This window comes from Cryptotermes secundus, unplaced genomic scaffold (genome assembly GCF_002891405.2).
Source record: "Cryptotermes secundus unplaced genomic scaffold, Csec_1.0 scaffold131, whole genome shotgun sequence".
In the NCBI taxonomy this organism is placed as follows: Eukaryota; Metazoa; Arthropoda; class Insecta; order Blattodea; family Kalotermitidae; genus Cryptotermes; species Cryptotermes secundus.
The window spans coordinates 1,318,347-1,334,386 of record NW_019742552.1 but is presented as its reverse complement, the minus strand read 5'-3'; the positions used below and the strand labels follow the sequence as shown (position 1 = coordinate 1,334,386).

Sequence of the window (16,040 nt, the reverse complement as noted above, 5' to 3'; positions counted from 1 at the left end):
GAATGAGCAGACAGCTGCATCGTGGCTAAGATACAGAGTGCGGTCTGTTTTCTGTGCGTTCGTAGTGAAATCGAATACTGTAGTATAATTTCAGCCTATATATACATCAAGCAGGTAACAACAAAAAAGGTATGTACATCGAATTTTACAATATTTTTTAACATACCTATCTGCAGAATCTGCAATAAAATTACTGGATCGTGGATAAGTTTTGGCATAACTCATACGTATATTTTTATTGGCTGTTGTTCATTTAGGTATCAATTTAATTCAGCTATTAGGGTTTTACTCAAGTCTGTCTGGTAATTACTACATTTAAAAATAAAGAGTTAGGACTGTGCATGTGCTTCCACTAGTGGTGTGTGCGCGTGCTTCCACTAGCAGAGTTTAAATGCCTGACTGGCACAAACGGGGCACTTTGGCCATGACGACCTTACTCATGACAGGCACAAACGGGGCACTTCAGCACTTAAAGGTTATTGACCACGTTTTTTTTAACTGTTCTCCATCCTTTTCTTCATTTTCTCAGCATCCTGGTCCAAGTCCTACATGTCCCACACTTGGTTTCTCTTTCTCTGACAACAGCAGCTGATTCTTCAGCAGCATTGGTAACATTCCATTGGACTACATGGCATCACAACCCAGAAGACAGTAATTTTAAAAAACAGGATTTTTCAGTGTTCATTATTTCCTTATGTTTATTAACATATTTTTATTTCTTTGTTTTATGAAAAAGATGCCAGTGATGTTTCCATTTATAAGGTTCTATCAGAAAGTTGCCGGACTAGGTCAGAAAAGAAATGATGGCTTAACTTACTCAATTTTGCCTACCATCTCCATCAAAATAGTCGCCTTGGGAATGTATATAGCTATCCCATCATTTTTTCCACGCTCCAAAAGCACTGTGGAAGTGGTTTTCAGGGATGTATGGGTGGGCACATTGTCATAATGGAGCCAGTTCTAATTGTGCCAAAGTTTCAGTCTTTTTATTGCACATTTTCTCTCAAGCGTCTCAAAATGTCATGGTAATAGTCAGAGTTGACTGTAGTATTAGGAGGAACAAATTCATGGTGAACAATCTCCTTCACATAGAAAAAAGCAATAAGAATGCTCTTTATTGAACTTCAGACCTGCTACACCTTTTTTTTGCTCTTGGTGATTGTGGGCTCTTCCTCTGCAATGATTGTTGCTTTGTTTCTGGATCATAACTGTAATTCCAACTTTTGTCACCTATTATGATCCTAGAGATAAAAGTTGGGTCCTCGTTAGCCTTCTCTCATAGCTCAAGACATGTTTACGCACTGCTGCTTTTGGTCATTTGTCACAACTCGGGGAAGGAACTTTGCGGCAATACAGCACATGTTCAGATTTTCTGTTAAGGTCTCCTGTCAAACTCCATCACTGATCCCAGCAGTGTCTGCAAGCTCATGGATTATTTGGCGATGGTCTTCATGGATGAGTTCTTGAATTTTTTCAACATTTTCTGTCATTTTATAGGTGTTTGGTTGCCCTGAACATTTGTTATCTGCAACTGATGCTGAACTGGCCTTGAAACGTTAATGCCATTCAAAAAACTATCTGGCTTAAAGAGGGTTCTGCAAAAGCCTCATGAAGCATTTCAAGGGTTTCGATAGTGGATTTACCAAGCTTCATGCAAAACTTGATGCAGACGCATTGCTTGGATTTGCCATCCATTGCAGACAAAATGAAACACGAAGCTGAAAAAGAATTCATCTAAAAGCAATGCATGTTCACAGTGCGGTGTCACGTGGCAGACTGATGCAGTAGGCTTGGGGAAGTGTGACCTTGGCCTCCCCTCTCATATTCTCTCACCAAGGCAGTTACAGCAATAACAGTCTGGGAATTTTTCAGTAGCACTATAATTAGTGTATGTACAATTGTTTATTGGAGTCATGGTAACACAACAACATAACGGTCAAGCTTTTAAAGCCATCATCAGGCAAAACACATGATTACTATATTCACACACTATTGAACTGCAATTTCATTGTGATAGTAAAGCTGGATACTTGATAACTGTTACATTATAAAATACAAGGTATAAAAATGCAATGAATTCTAAACTTATTATAAAATGAAAGTTATGGAGTAAAATATGGTTAAAAACTCTTCATGTGAAATTGCATATCATGAAGTCAGTTGTTGCAATCTTGTCATATTCCCATGGGCATAATGGTATATTCAAAACTTATATACATATAGTGAACTGCTTGGATGCCTGTGGTATAGATGTATCATTTGACATTAATTGTTTGGCCGGTGCCTCATTTTACAATATATTTTGTCCACTCTTTTGGGAATACATTGTAAAATGAAGCACCGGGCAAACAGTTAATATCAAATAATACATGTATACCACAGGCGTCCAACCTGTTCACTATATGTATACAAGTCTTGAATATAACATTATGTCTGTGGGAATATAACAGGATTGCAACAGCTGACTTCATGATATGCAACATCACATGAAGAGTTCTTAGCCATATTTTACTCCATAACTTTAGTTTTATAATAAGTTTATAATTCATTGTGTTTCTATACCTTTTATTTTATAACATAACATTTATCAAGTATCCAGCTTTACTATCACAATTAAATTGCAGTTCAATAGTGTGTGAATATAGTAATCATGTGTTTTGCCTGATGATGGCTTTAAAAGCCGAAACATGTAGTTAAGGTAATATTAACCTTGACCGTTACATTGTTGTGTTATGACGGACTCCAATAAAGAATTGTATATAATAATACAACAGGATCCATGAAATGAAAATTAGTTTATATACTTATTTATTTATGTGAAATTTGATTACTGCATACTGTTACTGTTGCTTCATAACAGTAGTAATGCATTTGGCGAATGTGTTTCATATATTGTTATAGTAAATATTTTTCAGTGTCATCCTAATAATTATTATAAATGGTTCTTTGTTGAGTTTGTGTTTCTTATTGCAGGTGTATCGCCATGTTGACAATGTGATGTTTGAGAATGCATATCTAGTGGAACGGTTTTTGAACTACTGGCGCAGTACTGGGCACCAGCGCATAGGGTTTCTATATGGAAGGTACGAGATTCACGCAGATGTGCCTCTTGGTATCAGAGCCACAGTGGCTGCCATCTATGAACCGCCTCAGGTAAGTAATCGTAACCCATCACAGTCTTTGTTGGACAAGAATTGCACTAATGTTTAATAATTTCAAAATTATGATTCCACTTTCTGTAAAGTCTCAACTCACATTCATGATGTACGCTTTGAATTATTATATTTCCCTTCTGTGATGAGTTTATTCTGCTTCTTATAATGAAAATAATTATAATTGTTTCAAATGGATGGATGAATAATAAATTTATAGTATTTTTTAAGAGAATATGCAATTTTAAAGACAGTCTGTTGTTAGTATAAACACAGTTGTAACATTTATCATAATTTTGAACACTTACTGTCTCATCATCAGTAGGTACTTATGAACTTGATGTCACATCTTTGGTGTCCACTGTAATGTCACTGCGCAGTCCTCGTCATGCATCGTTTCTCAGCCAGGAGTGAACTCACTTCTTGACCCACAGCTCACATTGTTTCACATCTCTTTTTCTCTACACCGGTTGCACACCTCTGGTTTACCTGGCAGCTTGACTCAGGCCTGCAGCTACTGTTTTATGCAAGTAATATTTCTGCTGTGGTTCCTTACCTTTATGAGTGAATCAGGCCCTTCGCATTTTCTGAAAAACCAAGAAGGGGAAGGTTTTGATCCTTCAGTGAATGGAAGGTGTGCTCAGGCTGGCATGTAATTCTCCCTCATACTCACTTCATGCAGCAATATACTGGCATAATGCCCATTGAAAAATTCAACAGAAAGTCTACATTTTTTACATAAGCTGTATTCCATCAGCTGGTCTAATGTTTTAGTGGATGCACAAGTTTAGTCTCTCAGGGAAAATGATTTATTTCACATCTTCATACCCCAGATCCTTTCTTCCTTTCTTTTATCACTTTTATATATTTATATCTTTCCCTTGCTACTCTCATGTTATTTTTCTGTTTCTCTTATTTGTATGCCTTACTATTATTTCTCACCCCTTCCTAAATATTGCACAGTAACAAACCTTAACCACAATTTATAAACCACAGTGTGAATTTTCTTTAAAGACTGGACAAAAACACAGAAATTCAGAATTAATATAGTTTTTACACTCTGGACAAAGGTCATGATAGAGATTCCAAGCATTACATAACATGTGTTACATTAAAACTGTTTCAGTAAATATCACTTAAAATATGCCATTAAAGAATGACAACAGTGAACTATGTCAGTACCATTTTCAGGCACTGAGAGTCCTCTGCTGATGCATACATTACAGATGTTACAAATAACTATCTTTTATATCTCTTGTGTACTACCTACTAGTAAAATTCCCACTTCTTCTGTAATGTCATTGGCAGCTGTTGGCACATTACTGTGTGGCATCACCTACCAACATACAGTTTCATATGACAAAGCATGGGCTCCTAAGTTTCTGCCATGAAGCATGATAACTGTTCTGAAATGTATATTCTTGCACTTTTATCTTGATTTATAGCTCAGCGTTGAGACGACACATAACCACCACACTGCCACCTCCTACTTCATACACAGTAGATACCTCAGCACCACATGTCATGCAAACTATTACACACTTCTGCTGACATTTAGGATATTTCTGAAATGCCTAGCATACATAAATGAAATGTACAGCAGCAAATACGAGTTCTTTAGGCATTGAATCACAGATAGCTTTACCATCATCATCTTTGTACAACTATGGTCCCCATACATTGGTATGTCCCGTTTATGGTACCTATGCTTACTAACATGAAGTAGGCATATGCAGAAATGACTTGCAGTTCAAGATGAGAATTTTCAAACATGTTGAGAATGAGAATTCTCTATAATAAACAATACAGAGAGGACAAAAAAGTGTATACATGCATAAATAGACATTATTTACAGATATTTTCAGAGCTGAACAGAAATGTAATGTACACAGTATAGTGTAAGGTGTAATATAGTGTGATATTCTCTCAAAAGATGGTTCTGGTCACATTAATGGAAGAGTCACCTTAATGAATGACAGGACAGTCAAACAAAGTGGCAACAGAACGGTGTGCATACATTTTTGGGTCCCTCTATATTTAACTGTAATAATTTATAAGCCTGGCCACTTTTTAAGTGTATTGCTGCGTATACCTGGCTGGAAGAGGATTCTGAATGTAAGGTGTCCCAACAGTAGGCAACATGTTTGCACAGAAGAAGTAATTTTTTGAACCTATTTCATACACTTAACTAAAAACATGCGAAATAAAATGAATATTATTAAAGACATTGAACAAGATATTTATTGAGTTATTTTCCCCTTTTGGGTCACTGGCCTTTATTCGGCTTCAGTAGTCTAATACTGTTTACCATCCCTATCGTCTTCCTCAGCTTCAGTGCCTTCCTATTCGCATCTTCTTTCTCACATTCACTATTCACACTCATATTCTCTACCAACATTTTCAACTTTGTCTTCATCCCTCCTTCCATCCATTTCATTAGATATACAGCACTTTCTAAATCCTTTTATCACTTCTGAGAGATTCATTCCCATGGTCCTGTACCAAGAACCATTCAGAGTAACAACTGTTCCAAATTATCATTAAAGGCTAATTTATTACAACATTATTATTGTTGTTATTATTATTATTATCATTATTATTATTGGAGGGGGTGGGTTTCCCCATGCACCGCGACTAATTGTCTACTGTACATCCCACTTTGATATTCTACCAGTCGCCATACCCTACCGATACTGGTGTGTGCTATCAGCCCCGTTCAGCCAACGAGGTCAGCCCTCGGCACCTGATAATTCCCCCATCTACCAGAGGCATTGGAAACTACTTGGGCGGGAAACTATTTAACTACACTCAAAATTACCATATCATTGTATTAAGTCGTTAACTATACATATAAATTCCAGGCATCATTCGTATATAAGAAAATACATATTTGGTTATTCTCATTCATATAAAAATATATGCACAAATATTCATAATATTTGCAAATAGTAAATAGTAGCATTTATGTAGAATTGCCATAATTTCCTGTTTCTGTCTTCATATACAGGGTGTTTCACGACTTTAGGGCATAACTGCAGGACGTGATTTCCTACGTCTTTGTGATCGAAAAAGTTCATATAAACATGTGCCCGATTTTGGATGGTTACGGAGTTATGACCGTTTTTTCATTCCCGTACACGCCCTTGTGTGAACCACGTCTATCATCTGGCAGGTTGCTATTTTTAGCCAGCTACAGACATAGTGTTCTCGTTATCTCGACACTTGAGAGGTACCTAAGGCTTGGTGGGTTGATATGTGTGGTCACAGCTAGTGTGGCGGCTACTGGTGTTCAGAACAGTTCTCATCTTGGTGCATCTGTTACGTTCACAATGCCATTTACATTTTCATTTGAGGAGTATGCAGATATGATTTATGTCTGCGGGTTTTGTGATGGTAACTCAGCTCTTGCCGTAGCTGAATATCAGTAATGGTTTCCGAACCGGTGAGTGTTTACTGGAGTTTACCAGGCATTGCGAGATACCGGTAGATTTCCCCGCGTTCGTATTGCAGCTGAGCATGGTGTTAATGAAGGCATCAATGAAGAAGGCATTGTTCGTATGGTACACTGCAGTCACGTATGAGTACGCAATGAATTGCCAGCCAGGTCTCCAGACTTAAGCCCACTGGATTATTGTGTGTGGGGATGGATGAAAGAACTGGTTTACAATGTGAAGGTGGCAACGCAAGATGCTTTGCTCAGTCGCATTCTGGGCACCGCTGACCATATAAGAAACAGCCAGCTGAAGCTGCTACATGCTACCCGCATGGTTCACAACCTAGCGGCAGCCTGTGTTGCGGCCGGCGGGGGCATTTTCTTAAATCAGCTTTAAGCACCAATAAATTCAAATTAAAGGTAATTTCACGAAGTTAACTTTACATTCATACTTTAAATGTATCATGTATTATGCTGGTTTATTATTTTGTTCCGTTTATTGTCAGTAATCGTTACCTTCTATTCTGAGTTTAAAACGTCATAACTCCGTAACCGTCCAAAATCGGACACATGTTTATATGAACTTTTTTGATCACAAAGACCTAGGAAATCACCTCCTGCAATTATGCCCTAAAGTCGTGAAACACCCTGTATTTTCCTCAGGAGATGTATTTTTGTGCTATTTCACAATTGTATGTTTGTTCTTATTCACTCACCATAATTTTAAATTATGAATTGTAGCCAATGCATTTTGACACATATTCCCTTTCACTAGTATGTCTTCTTGTCATGAACTGCCATTTTAGGATGACAGACTCTTGTGTTTGTGCAGAATCTTAGGGTATAAAGTGGTTTGTTACCTAACTTCAGTGGTACTTTGGACACTCTCATAGTGTCTGGGATTTCTGACTGTGGAACATACTTCTGCCTCTTTCACTACCTTGCTTGCTACTATTATATCATTCCACCTTGAACTTTGGTATGGACATAACCAAAGCTTACAATGGATTTCAATAATCATATATATAATAATAATAATAATAATAATAATAATTATATATATTGTAACGTGTTTTGTCTCTGAAGATGCCTTTCGGATTGTTAATTGGTTTATTTAACAACCTACAAGTCGTAGCTACAAATAATTATAACACAATTGCAGGTTTACACAATTTATAAACCCTACACAATAAGCTGTTCATTCTATTTTCAGTAGTCTTCAATTATTCACAGTGCAATACGGGAGCTATACCACTGTCACTGTATTACACACTCCAAATAACTTCTCAAACTATCACCTCTAAACACACGTTCTGGTATTCTTCATGTTCACGATTCACTCGCTACAACTGAACTCGGTGACTGCTACAGTTCAACTGACTTCGGTGGCTGCTACATTTTAACTGACTTGCAGTTCTCTTATAAACCCTCCGCCAGGCAAGGGAAAGTGCGCCTCGCTCCCCTGTTGCTTAATCACTGTGTTTACAGGTGTTGCTGGGTAACGCTGCCAAGAGTTGTTTATTGCTGCTTAGCAACCAGCGAGCTTCGGCTCAACACGGCATGGAGAAACACCGCTTTCCTTACTGTTGCTTAACCTGGCAACCGATCGTTTATCAAGGGTCTGTCTTCGTGGTAACTGTTCCACCTCCCATTGCCCCACAGTGGTTAAACATGTCACAGTATGTGTAAATATATTGCTGTGTGTTTCCTAGTTAACACGACAAGAAATGATGGGTTCTGGATAAGACGAATGTTTATTGGATGATTATAATCATCCAATTGTGAGTGTAAACAAATAATTATTTGTTTACACACACAATTATAATCACTCTCAGTAACACCTTCAGAAGTTTCCTCTTCAGTGGCTATAATCTTGCACTGCTATTCTTGGTGGAGCCTTCGTTCTTGGTTCTTCCTTTACCACTCATTGGATCCTGACTATTCTGGTTTCACTGCTCCCTGTATAGGCTCGGCACGGACCACCCGCACAAAACACATTGCTGCTTGGCAACGGATGTCATGTATTATTATCAGGTGTGTGTACCCATGCATTGCCTAGCAGTGAACACCCTATTGTTGCGCGTATGTTGGGAACTCAACACTTCAGTCTCTGTCGCCTAAGCACTTCCCTAGGCAACGGTCTGCTTATGTTTCGTTGCCAAGCAATTGTTAGCCATTGACCAGCAATGGACGTTCTACGGTCCAGCCTTCCTGGCCGCATGCCACATTATATATATATATTCATATTCATATTAATGATAGTAATTTTGTAACACTTGGAATATGGGGGGAAACTTGTCTTCCATTTGGGCAGATATGCTAATCCCTTTGGACATCAGACCTGATGCACAAAACAAAAGCAGTTACTAGAAAATTCTCAGAATTCAAGACTGAAAATGTATATATGAATCTGAAGTATTTTTCTCAATGTGGGTAGACTCATATGTGCCTAACATGAAGTACTGTAGTTTGTGGTTCAGAATATGTATTAAGGACTGCAGCCAACTTCAACTTCATGTGGTGCACCCCATTATCACAGGTAGGACCTCTAGCTGCTGAGTCATGGTAGTATAATTGTTATATCTCACATAGAGGAAATGTCACTGACAGAAATTTTGGTTGAGTTTGGTAGATTCTGAATCCACTACATGAATGCAGGAATGCTAATGGTGAGGATATCTTCTTGTGGAATGTTTGCAGGAAAGTACGCGGGATTCCATCACCCTTTTACCAGATGAAAAGGAGCCTGTGGTGCAGGAATTGGCACAGCAACTGGGTCTGTGTCGTGTTGGCTGGATCTTTACTGATCTGGTAGCTGATGATGTTAAAAAGGGAACTGTAAGTAAAATATTAGATACATACAAAAAGTAACTGCACTAGGTCTTTCATACTAGAACTGAAAAGTTTAACATCATGAATATCATAGCTCACCGTTAGATGTGACCCTGAATCTTTAATCTTCACAGCACATTTCTCCAAGATTCACCTTAATGTTATTCTCCCATCTCCTTCACAGCCTTTAAATTTGTTTCTTTCCAAGAGATATCCACCACCAAAATTCTGTATGCACTTCTTGTCTTTGATCTATGAGTATATATGTCCAGTTCATCATAGGTTTAACTTTATTCAGTCTGGTCCATCACACTAGTAAACTATTGCCTTACATGTTTCAGTCAGCTGACAATCTTCAGAAGGCGTAAGATCAACATGTTCAGGAACTACTATTACAGAGTTTGTAATACATAGTTAAATGTTTTTATATAAGTTATTTACAATTATTTGGATTAAAATCTTGTTGGTGTGTAATATTTAAAACCTTTGAACTGATATGGTTGTGTCCTTGTGCCTCTTCTGCTAAAACGGAAAGTTGGAGTATTATATGGAGTCCCCAGAGGTGCTCGCAGTCCTGCCCCCTTATTTTAGCTTGTGACATTTTGCTGTGTTTTGAAGCACAGGCCTTCTGAAGATTGTCAGCTGACTGAAACGTGTAAAGGCAATAAACACCTACAAATTGAATCACACTAGATGGTCTCAGACAATTATTCTATAATCATGATAGGTCCCTGACAGGTATGAATCAGAAAGTTTCTTGTAATGTANAATTAGCCTTCCGTTTTCTTATTTCATGTAGGATATTCCTCTGCTCACTGACTCTAATTAACACTTCTTCATTTCTCACATAATCGGTCCAACTGATCTTCTCCATTCTTCTCCAACACCACATTTCGAAACTTTCCAGATGTTTCTGATCTACTGCCCTAAGTGTCCATGTTTCAGCCCCATACAGAGCTATGCTCCAAATGTAGCATTTCAATCAATATATCAAGTGGAAAAGTTATTGATTTATAAATGATAATTATGAATTTTCTTGTTGTATAAAGAAGGCAGTTGTACTTGTTCTTGTCTGTAGAAATGCTTCTACTGTGGTTCTACCATGATTCATTTCAGGTGAAGCATGTTCGAAACATTGAGAGTCACTTCTTGTCAGCAGAAGAATGTATAATGGCAGGTTACTTTCAAAATAAGCAGCCTAACCCATGTCGCTTCTCGCCTGTTGGATATTTTGGCTCCAAATTTGTTACTGTCTGTGTAACAGGTATGTCTGATACATATATAATGACCTCACATGCCTGTAATTATGAAATGACAGGAGATATTATGAAATGTTTCATCAGGTTTCACAGGTTAATACAATGCTTCTGATAATGATAATATGGCATAGAATAGTTGCCTATAGTATTATTATTATTATTATTTGAAGGGGGTCGGTTTCCCCTTGCACTGTGACCATTTGTTGATCTATTGTGCGTCCCCCTTTAATTATTCTAACTAGTCTCCATACCCTTCCAGTACTGGTGCTCGCTATCAGCCCCGTTCTGCCAGCGAGGTCAGCCCTCTCTGACAGTGGTCCCTGATACTTTCCCATCTACCGGAGGAATTGGAAACTACTTGGGCGGGAAACTTGCCTAATTTTGCTTAGAGGTCTCCTAGAGACATGAAGATCTTTTACATGTCGTAAATCTACGACACGGGACACATGGAGTCCCTCCCTGAGGACTTGTTCCCTGAATTTTTCCAACCTTAAAAATTCCACGACCTCCGCTGGGTTTGAACCCATGTACCTTGAGTCATGAGATGGGAACGTTACCCCTAGACTACGGAGGCCGCTTTTCCTGTAGTAAGATTCACATCTCTTGGTGGTTGCTGAAAATGAATGGGGACAATTCTTTATCGGAATCCATCATAACACAACAACATAACGGTCCACATTATCTTAGCTACATGTTCTGGCTTTTAAAGCCATCATCAGGCAAGATACATGGTTACCATATTCACACACTATTGAACTGCATTGCATTGTGACAGTAGAACTGGATGCTTGACTACTATGTTAAACCATAAAATACAAGGTATAAAAATACAATGAATTATGAAATCATTATAAAACGAAAGTTATGTAATAAAATATGTTTAAAAACTCTTCGTGTGCTATTTCATGAACAATCTTGTTGTTACATTCCAGTGGACATATAGTTGTATATTCAAGACTTGTATACATATAGTAAACTGCTTGGAGGCCCCTGGTATAGGTGTAGTGTATTTGATATTAATTGTTTTGCCGGTGCCTCATTTTGCAATGTATTTTGTCCGTTCTGGTGTGAATACAGATTGCAAATGATATGTAAAACAAGATTGCAACAACTTACTTCATAATATGAAATGGCATATGAACATTTGTTAACCATATTATTACATAACTTTCGTTTTATAATAATTTCATAATTCATTGTATTTTTATACCTTGTATTTTATATTGTAACATAGTAATCAAGTATCCAACTCTACTGTCACAATGTAATGCGGTTCAATAGTGTGTGAATGTGGTAACCATGCCTTTTGCCTGATGATGGCTTTAAAAGCCGAAACATGTATTTAAAATAATGTTGACTGTTATGTTGTTGTGTTACGACAGATTCCAATAAAGAATTGTGTATATATAAACACAACAGGCTGCATAAAATGAAAATTATGAATGGGGAGTTGCCAGTTTGTCATTGTGCACACATATGTTTAGCAGCAGCAGCGTTACCAAACTGATACTGGAACAGCCCATGTATAAATAGAACTGAAGTGTTTTGTAAGAATAAATGGCTAAAATATGAACTGAACCTTTATATGCTATTTTTTATAAGATCAATCGTTACATTTTTTATAATAGAGAGTATGCCTTTGTCATAACGTTAAAAACAGTTCTGTGTAAAACACCTTTCTGGAAGGTTTGTAGATTTGTCATTTTTTGTGGAATTGTATCTTTTCTACCTCCGTGCATATGCATGAGACATTTGACTTGCTTATACAACATGCTTCAGCTGTCATGTCCTGGCATTTAGGGATATTCAGTCTGCTTTATTTCTCTTCAAACACATTTACTAAAGCAATTGTACAGATTAAAATCAATTCTGTTGACGTTGCTACCATGACTGCCGGAACAACTATTACGCCATATACTCAGCTTACTGAACAGTGTGTTATATTCAGGTGGTTTGACTCAGAAACTGTATACAAAATAATTGACATATATATTGTTACACATATAAGTTCACTAAAACATTAAAAGTTATTATAATAAAACTTGCAATATCTGTCCTCAGTTAGGAAATGACAGCTTGAATGTGCCAATTATATCACAGGGAAAGTCAACTACGTTATATCCGTTCCTGGTCTCGGGCTCATTGTTTATAATTGTTTAGAATGACAGAGGCAGTACCTGTATACTGTACTTCTTTTGGCTTATTTTGGACTTCACCCATCATCTGGTATGTAAAAGACAAAAAACCACGACGTGGATCTGTCTCCGCCTTCAGGTGGATAGGGAAGGATAAACCTACTCAGTTGGGCCCCTTAGAAAGAGCTAGTCTCAATCACTGGGCAAATCCCGGTCTGTAGAAAAATAACCTATGAACAACCGACAGTCGGTTCCATCAGTGGGAGGAAAGAATAAAATCACAGTAAAAACAGGATGGAAAATTTGTGCCAAGCATGCACTTGTCAACAGTGTAAAGAAACAGAAGTATGGGTTATATTCCTTGAATTCAGTTAAAAATGAAAGTAAAAACTGGATGATGCATGCCTAATCTGCGTGGATAAAGAATCGTGCCACCATGGCGACTTCCGGGAATGAGACTAATCCCAGGAACAAAACTTGCAGGAGTAGTGGAACCACTTATATTCATAAAATTACATTCTTTATTTGTTAACCTCTTCGTTGATGAGGGGGATCCATATGGGAGAAATATCCAAACTGGGTTGGCTGATCGGATTGGATGAACATGCCATATGAGCTGATTCTTTGTATTTTCTGTATCTGCTGTTGCTTTCAACCTCCAAGATCCTAGCTTCATCCCAGCTTACCCTGTGACCTTCTTCATATGCATGCTGAGCCAACCTGGATTTCTCTAGAAGACCAGTGATTGAGACTAGCTCTTTCTAAGGGGCCCAACTGAGTAGGTTTATCCTTCTCTATCCACCTGAAGACAGACAGATCCAGTCTCCGAAACATCGTGGTTTTTTGTCTTTTTGTCTTTTACATACCAGACGATGGGTGAAGTCCAAAATAAGCCAAAAGAAGTACAGTATACACCATCGTCAGAATACTTTCAAGTCTGAGTACCTGTATAATCAGATATGAAAAAGGTAGAGTGCAGGCACTTTTTAAATGACACAGATTGCTTAGAAAGCTAGAAACAAGTGATTGAGGCTTTTAGGAACTATGCTTTATCAAATACAAAATTAATCTTATCCTGAATATAATGTCCAAGAAGTGGTATCAAAATTGTGACTGTCTTGGATAACTATAAGCAGTGATTGCAAGAAGAATTAAGAAGCCCTAAATTCCTAACCACTTGGGGTAGATATGTGGGGTTTGCTCTTACACAGTCAGAAAAACACAGCCCTCCACGTAACTGTATTTCATTCACGAAAAGTTTGTGTGAGCACACATGATATTAGATTTTGCAACTCACAGCAGCAGACTTGGACTGGGCAGCATAGCACATTTGTTATTGGCTAATGTGATATCAGTGATGCCTCAGGCATCAAGAAATATGAATCTTACTATAATATTGCTATCTTTTGAACTAGTTAATGACACTTCAACTGGATAGGGAATATCGTTGAAAGAAGTGGTCACTGCTTATTATAAGGTCTGTACATCTATTTGCTTGAAGGAACTTTGAAAGACATGAAGTAGCTCAGTCAGGATAGTCATTCTCATGTGAGAGTTGAAGCCTTGACTTCTGAAAAAGAAAATGAGGTTTCTAAATACAACACTCCAATGTACAATATCTGCAGGTGTGTGAAAATCATGGATTCAAATTGAGGGGGAAACAGAAACAATGCATTAAAGACTAAGAAGTTTGTGATGCTACTTACCAGTTATGTTGGACATGTCAGTTTTCTTGGGTATACTTAATGTGTTACATATTATGTGAGTTCGCTCTACACCTATCTTCAGATTATATTATACTGATATTTTTTATTGTCTTCAGAGCACTTCTCTTATTTTATAAGGAAAGACAGATTTAAAATTTCATCATGTGCATGTATCCTCCCATGCATTCCTCTTAATAACAGTTTATTAACTAACTGATGATCTTCCATGAAACTTGGTGAGAATGTATGCCTGGAGACACATCTTTATACTTTTTTAATGTATTGTCATCACTAGTACTAACTGAAGTCCACATGAGCTTCAAAGCGAGGAATGACACTAGGGATGCTTCATGTAGAGTTCTAAAATTTCATGGTATTATTGATCTTCAAAAACTATACACCTATTGAGGTCATTACTTGTAGAATATGAAATATGATTATGGCAGCCATGCAGAGTTTGTATTAAGCTTTTGATCTGATAGCAGTAATAATGAACCAAGAAAAAGAGTTAATTGACTGACTGTAATCATGTGTCTGTTTGCAAATACGCGGTGCAATCCAAAAGTTCCCAAAATATATTAATAAAAACTATTACATCTTACCTAGATCTTATTCTGCACCATCACCTTCAAAGTAGTCCCCTTGGGAGCGCATACACCGATCCCAGCGTTTCTGCCACTTTTCAAATGCATCCTGGAAGCCTTTCTTTGTTAGGGTCTTTAGTACCGTCTGCGTTTCCGCTTGAATTTCCTCAACTGTATCAAATCTTCGCCCCTTCAACTTGATTTTCATCTTGGGGAAGAGAAAGAAGTCACATGGAGCTAAGTCTGGCGAGTACGATGGGTGGGGAACAACTGTCATCTTGTTTTTAGACAAAAATTCCTGCACAATGTAAGCCGTATGCGGTCGTGCGTTGTCATGGTGGAGTACCCAGTCGTTCGTGCGCCACTTCTCTGGACGTTTTCTCCTCATGTCCTCCCTCAAACGCCTTAGAACATCGCGATAGAACTCTTTATTGACTGTCTGACCAGGAGGGACAAACTCCTTATGAACAATCCCGTCAATATCAAAAAACAGATCAACATGGACTTAATGTTGCTCTTGACTTGTCGAGCTTTTTTTGGCTGAGGTGAAGAAGGGCTCTTCCATTGCGACGATTGCTGCTTGATTTCAGCGTCGTAGCCAAAAACCCAAATTTCATCACCAGTGACAACCTTCGAAAGAAAGTTTGGATCTTCCTGAAGCTGTTGCTGAAGTTCCCTGCAGACTTCCAAGCGATACTGCTTCTGTTCATTTTGCAGCAGTCGTGGCACAAACTTCGCCACAATCCTCCTCATGTTCAGTTCGTCTGACAAAATTCGTTGATATGTACCATAACTAAGTCCCAAGGTGTTACAGAGGTCTTGGATGGTCAGTCTACGATCTTGCAGAATCAGATTCCTAACTTTTCTGGTGTTTTGTCCGTTGACGGCCGTCCCGAACGATCGTCATCATCAGTCAATGTTTGGCCATTTTAAAACGCT

General features: G+C 38.0%; 1 protein-coding gene across 1 annotated transcript in view; it reads left to right on the top strand.

The window, feature by feature from the left end:
- LOC111873272 (nuclear protein localization protein 4 homolog) overlaps positions 1-16,040 on the top strand; it is a 64,689-nt gene that overhangs the window by 9,003 nt on the left and 39,646 nt on the right. The window contains exons 6-8 of the mRNA XM_023867839.1: positions 2,974-3,153; positions 9,286-9,423; positions 10,534-10,681. Coding sequence (XP_023723607.1) covers positions 2,974-3,153; positions 9,286-9,423; positions 10,534-10,681 — 466 coding nt within the window. The remainder of the gene's footprint in view (positions 1-2,973; positions 3,154-9,285; positions 9,424-10,533; positions 10,682-16,040) is intronic.